At 62.1% G+C, this 12,428-nt stretch overlaps 2 protein-coding genes across 3 annotated transcripts; both read right to left on the reverse strand.

Moving 5' to 3' along the window:
- Nucleotides 1-4,486: 4,486 nt before the first annotated feature.
- Nucleotides 4,487-7,144, reverse strand: VPS25 (vacuolar protein sorting 25 homolog). The gene is made up of 6 exons (XM_041463085.1): nucleotides 6,958-7,144; nucleotides 6,703-6,848; nucleotides 6,552-6,605; nucleotides 6,107-6,195; nucleotides 5,613-5,688; nucleotides 4,487-5,114 (listed from the first exon to the last, which is right to left on the reverse strand). Exons 1-6 carry the CDS (start codon nucleotides 7,002-7,004, stop codon nucleotides 5,002-5,004), a joined length of 525 nt encoding a protein of 174 aa, XP_041319019.1. The 5' UTR covers nucleotides 7,005-7,144; the 3' UTR covers nucleotides 4,487-5,001.
- Nucleotides 7,145-7,323: 179 nt separating this feature from the next.
- On the reverse strand, nucleotides 7,324-10,358 carry RAMP2 (receptor activity modifying protein 2). Of its 2 annotated transcripts, XM_041463084.1 has the most exons (5): nucleotides 9,800-10,358; nucleotides 9,511-9,661; nucleotides 8,364-8,474; nucleotides 7,866-7,968; nucleotides 7,324-7,738 (listed from the first exon to the last, which is right to left on the reverse strand). In XM_041463084.1, exons 2-5 carry the CDS (start codon nucleotides 9,569-9,571, stop codon nucleotides 7,483-7,485), a joined length of 531 nt encoding a protein of 176 aa, XP_041319018.1. In that variant the 5' UTR covers nucleotides 9,572-9,661; nucleotides 9,800-10,358; the 3' UTR covers nucleotides 7,324-7,482. The 2 variants fall into 2 exon arrangements, with proteins under 2 accessions (XP_041319018.1, XP_041319017.1); XM_041463083.1 differs by lacking the exon at nucleotides 9,800-10,358 and having other exon boundaries at nucleotides 9,511-9,784.
- Between the last annotated feature and the right edge of the window lie 2,070 nt (nucleotides 10,359-12,428).

Here is a 12,428-nt window from a genome sequence, read left to right on the forward strand (position 1 = left end):
CAGCACACCGGGCAGGGGCACCGCACCGACACCGCACCGGGCAGGGCACAGCACCGGGCAGGGGCAGCACACCGGGCAGGGGCACCGCACCGACACCGCACCGGGCAGCGGCCCCGGGACGGCGCCCAGCGCTGCAGCTCTAGGCACGGGCTGCGAGCAGTGGGCGAGCGCCCCGGCACCGCTCCCGACCAGCCCGGGGTGCCGGGATGTCCCCTCCCAGCCGGGGGACACCGCCCGGCGCCCACCCGGACCCAGGAGCTCCTGCTGTCCCCTCCCCGCAGGACAGCCCCTTCCCTGCCGCCGCCCCGTGGGGCTCCGGGGCTGCTGTGAGTAACGCAGCCGGAGAGCGACGCAGGAACGTCCCTGGTTTAAACATTTCCTCGCAGTTTCTGCCTCTGGTCCCGGAGCAGCGTGTCCTGGAGCAGCCGGGTCTCGCTGCCGGGACGCGAGTTCCCCCTCACGCTGCCCCAGAGAACCCCGCTCGGGGTCACTACGGTCCGAAATCCTGAAATTAGGGTCACGCAAATAGGAAGAGTCGAAGGTGTGTGTCAGCCCCGCGGGAGCCAACAGCCGGACAAGAGCGTGTTGTCTCTCCAGGCTGAAGGAGAAGGTTGTTCTGCCGGTGAGGCTGTTTACACAAAACACAAAGCAATTGAGGCCACCGCTGATTTCTTTTCCCTGAGGTCAGATTGTTTCTACTCAACGATACCGGAAACATTAAGGGGTGGATCGACAAGGGAAGGCAGTCATGGTCTCCCAAACGCCAGCCTGGCACCCGCGGGGTGATGCCGGGTGACTGGAGCTGCTGACCCGCAGCTCGGCTGCGGCCACGTCCCGCACGGCTGCTCCCCACAAATCCCCGCTGGCAAGAGGGAGGGACAAGTGTTTAATGAAATGTTCCTGGCCAACCTGTGTCTCTCTGCTGATCTCTGCTCTGCTACCCCCAGCCGACGCACCTCTTCCTGCCCGAGGAGCCGGGTACCTCCTTCCCACCCAGGGGTTTGACCGATGCCTCCCTGCCAAGAGCTGCTCGAGCAGAACTGGCTGGTGAGCAGCAACCACATCCCCACTCAGCCCTGCACCCCTCGGAGCACGTGAGGGGCTTGGTCCCAGGTGAACAAGCAGCACTGGCAGAACACCACGTCCAGCACCAGCCCCTGCAGGGCTCTGCCTGCTGCTGGGGTGCCCATGGCCACTGAGCCAAAAGGCCAGGACTGACAGGCCACAGGTGCAGTGCTTGCACTGGCCCTGCCATGGGTCACTCTTGGGTTGTAGGATGCAACGTGGTTTGACTCAGCTCTGTTAAACAATGCTCTTTGTTCAGGTGAGCCTTATCAGAACCGTCTCAGCATGGCCAGAAAGGGGGGCATGCTGCCTGAGGCCCTCTAGGTTGACTCTGTGGCTGCCCCCACACGGGGGTCCCTGCCAGGGCCCACGCACTGCCCAGGCTCAGGAACACAGCCCAGGCTGGCAGGGAGCCCCAGCTCTCCAACCAGAGACACAGAGCCACGTAGGGATCTCAGCTTGGTCCCTGGCAGGCTCATGTCTCCTTATCAAGGGTTTCCATCATGAAACAAGATGCCTTGGAAGATCCCAGAGGAGCAGGGGAGTATTCCAGTCCAATGAGGCCCCTGCAGACAGGAGAGGAAATTAGGGGTGAAGTTTGCTCCAGCGGCTGCCCTCCCACACCTCCCTTGTGAGTGGCCTGAGAAATTCCCTAAATGATCCTTCCAAACGCCACTCCACACCAGAACTTGGTAGGGAGGTGGCAGCTCAGGAACAGGTCCTCTCCTGAGCTGGCCAGGAACACCAATCTGCAGCCAGCTTGGCCTGAAACCAGGAGGCTCGTGTTCCACAATCAGGCGCCCACTGCAGCTCCCCAGCGTTATCAGGGTGACATTTCTGGGCTGCAGGTGCCAGTGCCAGGCTTCACTTTGAGGAACCGCCACAATCAGGGAACATAACCCATTTCTCGCCTACATTTGGCTGCCAGAAAGAGTACAAGGAACTGTGTAATCGCTCTCCTCAAAATTAGATCGTGAATCAAAGCCCTGCTCAGCTCCAGGCTCCACCAAGCCCTGCCAGGAACTGTCTGCTCTGATTCCAGAGCTTGGGACAGGACCACAGAGGGGCCAGGATGGGTGTGGATGAGGGGGATGCACAGCTGGGGCTGCAGAGCACAGGGTGCTGTCCCAGGAGGGCCCCAGGGACACCCAGGGCTGTTTCACTGCTGGCTTCACCATCCCATTCCCATGGGACCTTCTGTGTCTCTCACCCTAACTCCCGTGAGTGCAGGGAGGAGGAGATGGCTCCCCAACCTCAGCTGTGGCTGTAGCCCTGGGCAGATCACTGCACAGGATTTGCTCAGCCCAGAGGCACAGATGGGACCCGCCTGCACGTTTATCCCAACATAAAAAGTTATCAAACTGAAACAGTTCTTGCTCCTAAGAAGCTGCATTAAAGAAAATCTTTCTCGGAATCTTTCCTCCCTCACCAGTGGGATCCGAGTGTGCCCAGCCTGATAGTGCCTTATCTTGGCACCAGCCCCTCTGAGCTCTGCCTCACCCTGGCCAGCGAGCCCTAATCACCACGGCCAGATGTGGCCAGGGCCTCTGAGGGGCCACAGGCTGGAGGAGGGGGTTGTACCAGCCACCCCCACCCCCCCAAAACCACCCTGAGCCACCTCCTGCAGCGAGCCCCTCCCCAGGGCTGTGTGGCTGGGCCGGACAGCACCTCCACAGAGGGACATCTGCTCCCTCCAGGGTGGCTGCACCAGCTCTGCCACTCCCAGGACACATCCCACGGCCTCAGCAGTGGCACCTCAGCCCCAGCAGTGGCACCTCAGCCCAGCAGCACTGCCCAGCCCAGGGAAGCAGGTCCCACAGGCTCCTCACAGGCACTGCTGGATGTGGCCTCTGGTAACCAGCCCAGAGGGTGTGGAAAAGGAATTTTACACAATGTCCACTCTGCAGAGGGGACATACTCTTCCTCCTCCTCTTCCCCCCCGTCACTGAGTAAGCAACTAAATAGGAAGCTGAAAAAGAGATGGGAATTGCTGCCAGGAGTGGCTTGGAATGAAAAGCTGGTTTTAGGCTTATCTAATGTCACATCAGCCATTTCCTAAGAAGGGAGCAAATTTAATTAAGAACACAGACTCCCTCAAGGACAGCCAGGTTACACACAGCACTCCCAGCCTGGAACACAGTGCTGGGAGGTCGGGATTGTGCACACAGGCAGAGAACAGACACTCCAGCCTGGCTGCTGAAGGGATCAAATTGTTTGGGGTCAAATGCAGACACCTTCAGGCACAGCACCCTGCTCTCTGCAGGGCTACAAGAGCAGCAGGGCAGACAGAGCAACCACAGAGGGAAGGGCAATGCAGGTGGCATGAGAAGGAAAGGGGAGGCAGATCTTGGACATGGAAACAAACCCAGGGCAGACTGGGAGCACAAGAATCCTGCACAGAGACTTTGGTGGCTGCAGACATAGAGGGATGATCCCTGAGCAAGCAGAGGCTGTCCAGCTGTGGGGACAGCTGCACTGCAGGGCTCATGGCACATGCCATGGCACAGCCTGTGCTGCTGGGTTTGCTCAGCACCATCAGTGCAGGACCATGACAGAGCTCCTAGGGGTGATGGTCCTCAGAAAGGACCCACCCCAGCCCAGTGTCAGTGACTCTGGAGCATTGCTGGTGCCTTTGTTCAGCACAGAAGTGCTGGCACTCAGGAATTCCTCCACAGCACTGCTGAGCCTGGCACAGAGAGGAAGCCTGGGCTCCAGCCACAGTTCCAGAGCAGTGTGCCCACACCAGGGCAGCACACCCCAGCAAGTCCAGGTCAGTGGGCTCCTGTACAGGACAAATTTTCACATTTCACAGCCCCCAGACTCCAGCATCTCACCTACACTGAGAACTCCTCAATGCTGACATCAGCTGTCAGGAGCAGGTGAGCCAGTGCCAGGTTGTCCCCAAGGGCAGGGAAGGCCAGACAGGGGCAGCCTGTGAGGTGCAAGTGCCATCTGCTCTGCTGGGCCCCAGACTGACCTGAGGTCACACCTGCACTGTCCCCAACCTCTGCCAGTGACATGCACACACCCACCAGGGAAAGGTGGCCCTGCCCCAGCACAGCCATCTGCTTCCCCAGGGCTCACAGGGTCAGCAACTGCACCTGGGCCACAATTTCTGACAAGTCGGGGACTTTGTTATCACCTAAAGCTGAGTCATCCCTCTCCCAGCCACAGAGCTTACCCCATCACCTCTGCACAAACCCAGGGGCTTCCAGCAGGCTGCACATGCAAATTTAAAGTAAATGCTGTCCTGAGAAGGGCAGCAAGGATCCCCTTCACCTTTCTTCTTGTGCTGTTTCCCACCCTGGAACCACTGCATTTCCCTGGGGCAGACAGGAAATAAGACTGAAGGGCAAAAATCTGGTACACTGCTCTGTTTTGTCTCTGATGGAAAAATAAAGATAGATGAAAACAGCCAGGCTGCTCTATAAATACATCTCATTTTAATCACCTGAAATTAGTTGCCTGGCTTCCCCCAGCCTGCCTGGCAGCAAGTGCATTTCCTTCTGCCACTGAGGGCTCCACAGCCAGCCCCTGCTCCTGCCTCAGCCCCTGGCACTGCAGCAGGACTGCAGGACCCAGGCACGTGCCTGGCAGGGACACAGGGGGACCCTCTGAGCCAAGCTTGACCAGCCAGCTGGGGCTGCTTCGAGGCCATCACAGGCACAGGGACCAGCAGCAGTCCAGTTTCACTTCTGGATGGTCCCTCTCAGAACTGCCTAGAGCAGCTTCAGCCTCCTGAACACATCAACAGGGAGAACAGACAGACAGAGGAGCTCAGGATATTCCTAAGTCTTTGGAAGGGTTCTCAGACTCATCTTGCCCCAAGAAATCCCAAGATGCAGCTACTTGCAGTCACAGTCTGAGGCCAGGCCCAGAGAGGAACGCTTGGCAGGGAGAGCCCAGCCTGCAGCAGGGAAGGGGAGGAGGCTCCAGTCAGAAGAACTTGACGCCTCGGCCGTCATCCAGCGTGATAATCTCAGCCTTGTGCTCCTGCTGCAAGGCCTGCAGGGCACGGAGCAGCGTGGCCTCGTCCAAGCCATGAAACTCTAGGGAGGGACAAAGATCAACAGGAAGAAAAAAATAACATCAGGAAACAAAGAGGTTTGTGAGGTGCAGGGGCTGGGGGCAGCGATGCTGAGGGCTCTCAGAGCACCACAGCACTACAGCAAATCCAGAGTGATGGAAACACTGAGAGGATCTCATCTCTGCTTGGGGAACAGGGCCTCGAGGTCAGCAGACAGCAGGGATGAGTCACAGCAGCCTGCAAGGCAGAGCTGGGGCTTGGCTTGAAAATAAAACATTCCCCACTGCACCAGATAAAATGTTAGGCACTGGGAAGGGAAAATGCAATTACAGAGGGGGATGCTCCTGCAAAGTGATAAAAGCCTTTGCAGCAGCCTGTGCCAATGGTGGGAAAGGGTGAGTTCACACCTGACATTTAAAAATATTTAATCTACAAGACTGCAATCTGACAATCAGCTATTGACATGCTCCAATTCAGCGTGCTCTGAAAACCTGCTCCAGAACACGAGCCCCAACTTTACCTTCATTCTCTGTGTCATCTCCACTGACCAGTTCATACAGCGTGAACACAGAGTTGGTCAGGCCATTCTTGGACACCTGGAAACACAAAGGCAATACAGCAAATTTCATCCATGTGGCTGCACATCGTTATCCAAATCTCTCTCACACGTCCTGGAGAGTGTAAAACTGAGTGTGCACAGCACTTGATGTGAACCCTGGGGCAGAGGGGTCAGGAGGTGCAGCCTGGGGGAAGGAGGACAGGGCTGCTCCTCCTGCCTGTGTGTTTCACAGTGAGGAGCTGGGCCAGGCAGTGGTGCTGCCCTGCCCTCACTCGGGGGGACAACACCACCCTCACAGCTGACAGGCTGCTAATAACTGCTCACCTCTCTGCAACAGAGAGAAGTGCAAGGAGAAAGGTAAAGGCAGTGAGGAAGCAAGTAGTGGTCTTTCCTAAATAGCAGCCCCATCCTCATGGACCCAGCCTGGTCTGGGTGTGCAGCCCCCGTGCTCTCACCCATTGATAGATGAGCTTTCCCCATTCTTCCGGTCTCTTCCACATGATCAGAAAGCTGGTTTTGTTCTTATCTAACCATTCCAGGTTCCCTAGAAGCAGTAAGGAACAGGGATTGAAGCAGGGCAGTCAGAAATAAGGATCACACACGCAGGTTTCAGGACGTGTGCCAGACAGTGCACAGTGCACGTGTGCCCGAGCAGCCCCCAGCCCAGCCCAGCCCTGCACACTGAATGTTGCCGTGTCTGCAGGAAGCGATTTCTCTGCCGAGCCCTCCCTTCCCCGCACAGCTAAACCCGCCTGCCAAGGCAGGCCCGGCTCGGAGTCCGGCCCAGACCCGCGGGACGGAGCTGCCCGGTGCCTGAGCCGGTGCTCCCTGCGGGTCGGGCACCGGCGGCGGCCGGAGCACGGACGGACGGACGGACAGACGGACGGACGAGGCACGCACCGTTCTTGCGGAGCTCCTCCAGCACCACCTGGATGGATTCCAGCGGCAGCTTCCCTGGGCGCGGGTTAAGGAGGCGTCGGCGGAGGCGGGGTTAGGGGCGAGGGGGGCACGGGCACCGGGCACCGGGCACGGGCACCGGCACAAAGGATACGCTGGAGGCGGTGGTTGGCGAAGAGCGGGATGTCCTGAGCCTCCCGCACCGTCATGGCGGGCAGCCGGTGCTCCTGGCTGTAGGCCAGCGCCAGCGCGCACCAGGCCGACAGCTGCTTCTGCCGCGTCTCGCCGTTGGGCTGCAGCCTGCGGGGCCCGGTCAGCACGGGGGCGGACGGGCACCGGCACCCCCGGTTCCCGCGCTCCCCTCCTCTCCCCGTTCCCCCAGTCCCAGCCCAGCCCCGGCCGTGCTCACGTGAAGAAGGGAGGGAAGCTGTACTGCCAGGGCCACACGAAGCTCATCGCCGCCGCCGTTACCGGAACCGCCGCCGCCGCCGCTTTCCGCCCCGCCCCGCCCCACTTCCGGCCCGACAGCGGGCCACGCCCACCCCGCTGGGCCACGCCCCCATTATGACCCGCCCTTTCTTTGTGGGACCACGCCCCCCCTTGTAGCCCCGCCCCTCCCGGACGGCGGCCCCGGTTCTGGTGCCGGTTCTGGTGCCGGAGCGTTCCCCACCGCAAGAAGCTGCCGGCAGACCCGCGCCAGGAGGGCGCTGGCGGTGGGAGCTGGCCCGGCCCGGGCCGTGGAGGGATCGAGCGGCCGAAGAACCAGCGCCAGGCGTGGGGGGAGAAGCGTTTAATCCCGGGCCGCGGGGTGGGGAAGGCGCGGGAGGAACCGGCCGCCTCCGCTGCGCGGGGTGGGGGCCCCGAGAGCCCACCGGGCGGTCGGGCGGCCCCGCAGCCGGGGCTCGGTGCCCCGACGCGGGCAGGGAGGGCGGCTCTAAGCCTGCGCCTTGCCGTCCTTGCTGCGCCAGATGACCAGGGTGACGAGGAAGGGGATGAGGCAGATGGGTGCGATGATCATGGCCAGGAGCACATCTTCGGGCGGGTCGAAGTACACCGGGTGCTCCAGGGTGCAGTTGTGGAAGTAGCGGTGGTGGCTCTGGAAGATGTACTGCTCCGCCAGGGCGTTGGGGTAGCTGTGGTTGAGGCGCTCTGCCCACTCCTCCAGGCAGCGCTGCAGCTCGCTGTAGGGCCTGGAGGAGAGCCGGGACACCGGCAGGGGTTGGGACACCGGGGGCACGCACCCCGCACCAGCAGGACCCTGGTGAGTGCCCAGCCCCTGCCCCTGCTGCTGGAGGGGAAGGTCCTGCTGGCCCGTACCTGCTGATGACTTTCCACTCGCACAGCTCCGATGTCATCACATTCCTCATCAGGTAGACGAAGTAATCCCAGCAGTGCTGTGTGATGGCGGTGTAATTCCCCTCTGTGAGGAAAGGTGCTGAGCTCGGGCAGCATGCCTCTGCCCACAGTGCATCATCCCTGCCTGCCCCTGCTGCCAGGTGACACCTGGCATCTGGAGCCCTGCCCAGGCTGGTGGCAGAGACACCAGCACAGTGAGGGATGGACCCTACAGCAGCCCTGGGATGCTGCCTGGAGCCTGCAGCAGTCCAGGGCAATGCCAGGGGCACAGAGGGAGGGCAGGCTGCTGCTGACTGCCCCCACTGTGGGCAGTGGCAGCAACAGCTTCATGGCACAGGCCAGCTGGTTTTGGGATGGCCTGGGGAAAGAAGGGGTCATTCTGTGGCACAGGGCCAGCCCTGGCCAGGGCACCATTTGTCCTGCAGTGCTGCCTGGCCCTCACTGAGCCCCAACACTCACCCATGGACTGGGTTGTCCAGTTGGATGTGGCCGTGGGTGGGCTTGTCCCAGTGTCCTGGCTGAAGCTTGTTGTCACGGCGTCTGTGTGACAAAGACCAGTCCCCAGGAGCACTGCAGAGGGAGGGACACAGGGTGAGAGGGGACACAGGGTCTGGGGGGAGGGTAAGGGTGCTGACAGGGCTCCATGCACAGGGGCTGCCCTGGCAGAGGCTGGGTTTACAGGAAATAATTGATTTTGGGTGTCTCTCAGGGACACTGGAGCCGGCAGGTGGGGCACAGGGAGCCAGAGCCTGGCACATGCTGGGGCTAGGGCATCCAGCCCTGGCATGGGCAGGGGCTGTGGGGAGGGGCTAGCCAGGCTGCAGGCAGCTATCCAAAGGTTTGGAGGGGCTGTTTAGGGGCTACGAACCCTGGGGAATTATCACAGCATGGGGGCAAATGGAACCCCCACCCATGGGGAGCCAGCGTGGTGCTGCGTGTCAGCCGGACAGGGCTGGGGCAGGAAGAGGAAGCACTGGCCACAGCACAGAGCTGCTGGAGAGCCCCTCCGCCTGCCATCAGTTCCACACCCAGCACAGCCTGCCAAGGGCGTGGGGCACGTCTCGCCTGGCCCACGGGAGCCCCATGGCTCCAGGAGACTGCCCGATCCATCTTCCACCCTCGGCTGTGGGGCACTGATGCTGGCTCCACACTGAACTGCCGGACTGGGCTCTCCTTGGGCTGCTTGTGGGGAGCTCTGGCACAGCTGGGCACACGGGGCTGTGTGGGCCTGGGTAGGCACACTGGCTGTGCTAAGGGCAGCCCACCCTGTCCCGATCTCTGTCCCTGATGGCCCCATGCAGCCCCCCTGCCTGGGCATGTGTGGTGCTACAGCTCCTCTTCCAGCCCGGGTCTTTGCAGGGCTCCCTGCCAGATGGTGGCTGAGCGTGGTGGGAGCTCCCCACAGCACCTGGTGCTCACCTGCCATGCCCCCCGGCCATGTCTGCCCCAGCTAACCTCAGCGTTGACAGGCCGGTCCCATTTTGGGGTGGGGCGATGGGGGCGGGCTGAGCCAAGACCGTGGCCCCAGGCCCCACGAGTGGGAGGGCGGCCACGTGCGGGGTGGTTCGGGGTGCGGAGCCCCCGGGGCCGCGCCCCGCGCACTTACCGCAGAGCAGCAGGAGCCCTCGGGAGAGACGGCCGGAGCTCATGTGCGCGCACGGTGCCATCCTGCCAAAGCCTGCCGGCTAACGACCGGGACAAGGATTTCAATGGAAATAACAGGAAGCAACTCCTTTCCTCTGACAGGGGCAGTTTGACTACAGGAGACGTGTGAAAAATGAGATTGCTCAGTGCTGCTCTGAAGCGGCTCTCCCGGCGGGACCCTGCGCTGTCCCGTGCGGTGCCGGCCCCCGCGGGCATCGCTCCCGCACCCACGACGCCCGCGCCTCACCCACCGGCCTGGAGGATCCACTCCCTGAACAGCACGTCCAGCGTTACGAGGCCGCGATTTGTTTACTTGTGTATTTCTCTTTAATCCTGTCTGGGCTGGGTTGTGAAATCCCTCGTCTCCTGCGTGGAGGGCAGGCAGCCCAGCAGCGGGGGGAGTGGACGGGAAAGCACAATGTCCCCGGACGGGTGCTGCCGCCCGGGAATGGGGGCGGCAGGGGGACCCACGGCCCCAAAACCGCAGTCTTTGGTTCACCCGGGCACCTGCCCCATATGCGGCACTGCCGGGGCAGCCCCAGCTCCTGCCCGTGGCCAAGGAGGGAAGGGTGGTGACACAATCTACCCCCAGGCACGAGGCCGAGGAGGTGGGGAGAGGGCAGACACTTGGCCGACCCTGCCAGTCCTTGGCCCCAGTGCCTTCCTCCTGCGCTGCCCAGCCTGGCGCCTGCTTGACTCTGCCGGAGCCCCCCTTCCTGGAGCAGTTCCCGCCCAGGGGCCCATGTCCCCCCCACTGGGGGTGGCATTCCTGCACAGGACCTTTCACGCCTGGCCGGGGCAGAGCGCAGCCCAAAGCCTCCCCTTTAGCCGCCTGCAGGCACGCAGAGCAGGGACCGGAGTGCAGCGCAGGGCAGCTCGGAGGGACCCTCCCTGCTGCGGATCGCACTGGGCTTCAGCTCCCCAGCAAAGGTCCTGGCAGAGCTGTCTGATGCTTCCCAGGCTGCAGCAGCCACCTTCTGCAGGCGAGTGGCCACATCTGGAAGTCATCCCCAGCACTCCAGTGGCGGCAGGGCTGGAGCCACTGGTCCCTGTTTGTGGTGGAGCCGGCGGAGCCTCCAGCCGGGTGGCAGGAGCCTCTGCCAGGGAGACACCCAATGATCTCAGCGCGGCCCCAGGGCTGGGACTGCCGCCCCCCTCCTGGGGCGTCCGGAGGGGATGGGCAGGGACAGGACGGTGGCTGCCTGCCAAGGGCTTGGGCTCCCCACCCAGCCTGGCATCCCCGGCGTTCCCTGCCAGCCCCAACCTGGGGTGCTGAGGAAGGAGATCGACCCGTGCAGGCTCGGTTGCCTGTGACTCTTCTCCCAGAGATCCCCCAGGCAGATGTAGCATCTGCAGCCCGGTGCCCAGCCTCCCGTCGTGACATGGGACCCACTCCATGCCCAGGGAATCCCAAGCTCCCTATCCCTGCTCTGACCTGTCACCCTCACCCTCAGTCCTCTCCTCCCATTCATGAGCTGCCAGGACTGGGAGGGAAGGAGGCTGTCGCTGGCCCCTCAAAGACCTGGGGGCATGCAGGAGATGGGCAGCTCCTCCCTGGGGTTTGAACCCCTTTCTGGGCTCTGCTGAGTGTTAGGGCAGCTGCAAGGGGCACGAGGCAGCCAAGCCCCTTGGCCACAGCCACACTGGGGGCCAACTGCCCAGCTTGGGGAGCCTGGCCTCTGTGCAGCTGGTGAAGTATTCAGAGTGGACCTGCAGAAAGAAGGTGTTGATGCCCCAGGCCAGGGCAGGAGAGCAGCTGACCAGCAGCTGGGTGCCACTGGAGAGCTCGCTGTAGGTGCTGCAGAGGGGACAGCATGAGGCCAGCCTGCAGGGCTGGGGACACACCCCGGTGATGCCCTGCTCCGAGTGTGTGTGTGGCACTGCTGGGGTGATGCTGACCCATCTGCTGATCTCGTCCCAGAGGCAGCAACTTCCCTCAGGAATGGCCATGAGGGTGGCATGGAAGGGGGCCCGGTAGTAGAGGGAGATCCAGCCCTGGTAGGTGTCCTGGCAGTGGGCTGGCACCACCAGCACCTCCAGAGGTCCAGCAGTGCACCAGACAGACCCTGGGGTGTCACCCCACTCCCAGCACTTCCCCCCAAGAAGTTCCACCCTGTGGTTTCAGGAGGGCTGTTTGGGGTCACCCCTGGACTCTGCCCAGGATGAGGCAGGCACTCTGTTGTGCAGTTCAACACCCAGCCCTAGGAGTCTCACATTAGGGCTGCCAGGGCTGCCTGTGACTGTGGGGGCCCCATGGGATCAGCCAAGCCAGGAGTGAGCCTGTGAGGCTCCTGCAAGCACAGCAGATTGCACAGGTCTCACCCAGGTGAATGGGGAGGACAGCCAGGATGGCAAGAGGGCAGCTCTACTCACCATCCTCATTCAGTAGTCACCCAGAAGGACAGACTGTGTCATGGTGGTGGTGGGACCCGTGTGACCATGTGAGGTCCAAGGGGCCCTGGACATTGCCCTGCCAGTAGTAGAGTCCCCTGCCATAGGACTGCTGCAGAAGCTGGAGCCACATGGGATTTGGCACCTTCATCCTTGAGGTCCCCATGCTCAGTGTTCCCATGGCCTGCAGCAAGGAGACAGAGGATGCCAGGGCTGCACAGCCAGGAACAGCCCCAGCGCCCAGCTGCTGGTCTCAGTACATCAGAGACCCCTCCTCCTCCTCCCAGGCTGAGCTGAGCACAGCAGAGGTGAAGGGGCTAAGGGAGCAGAGGGCTCCTGGCTCTGCCTTGGCCCTTGCAGCCTGGAAGAGAAATTTCTGAGCCAACACCAGCCCTGGAGGCAGACAAGTGTGTGGCAAACCCTACTCAGAGATCCTCCAAAAGAAGGCCAGGAGGGGCCAGGCGAGCTGTACAGCTGCACTGGGACAGA

This window comes from Pyrgilauda ruficollis, unplaced genomic scaffold, assembly GCF_017590135.1.
Source record: "Pyrgilauda ruficollis isolate IOZ18807 unplaced genomic scaffold, ASM1759013v1 scaffold161, whole genome shotgun sequence".
NCBI classification, from domain to species: Eukaryota; Metazoa; Chordata; class Aves; order Passeriformes; family Passeridae; genus Pyrgilauda; species Pyrgilauda ruficollis.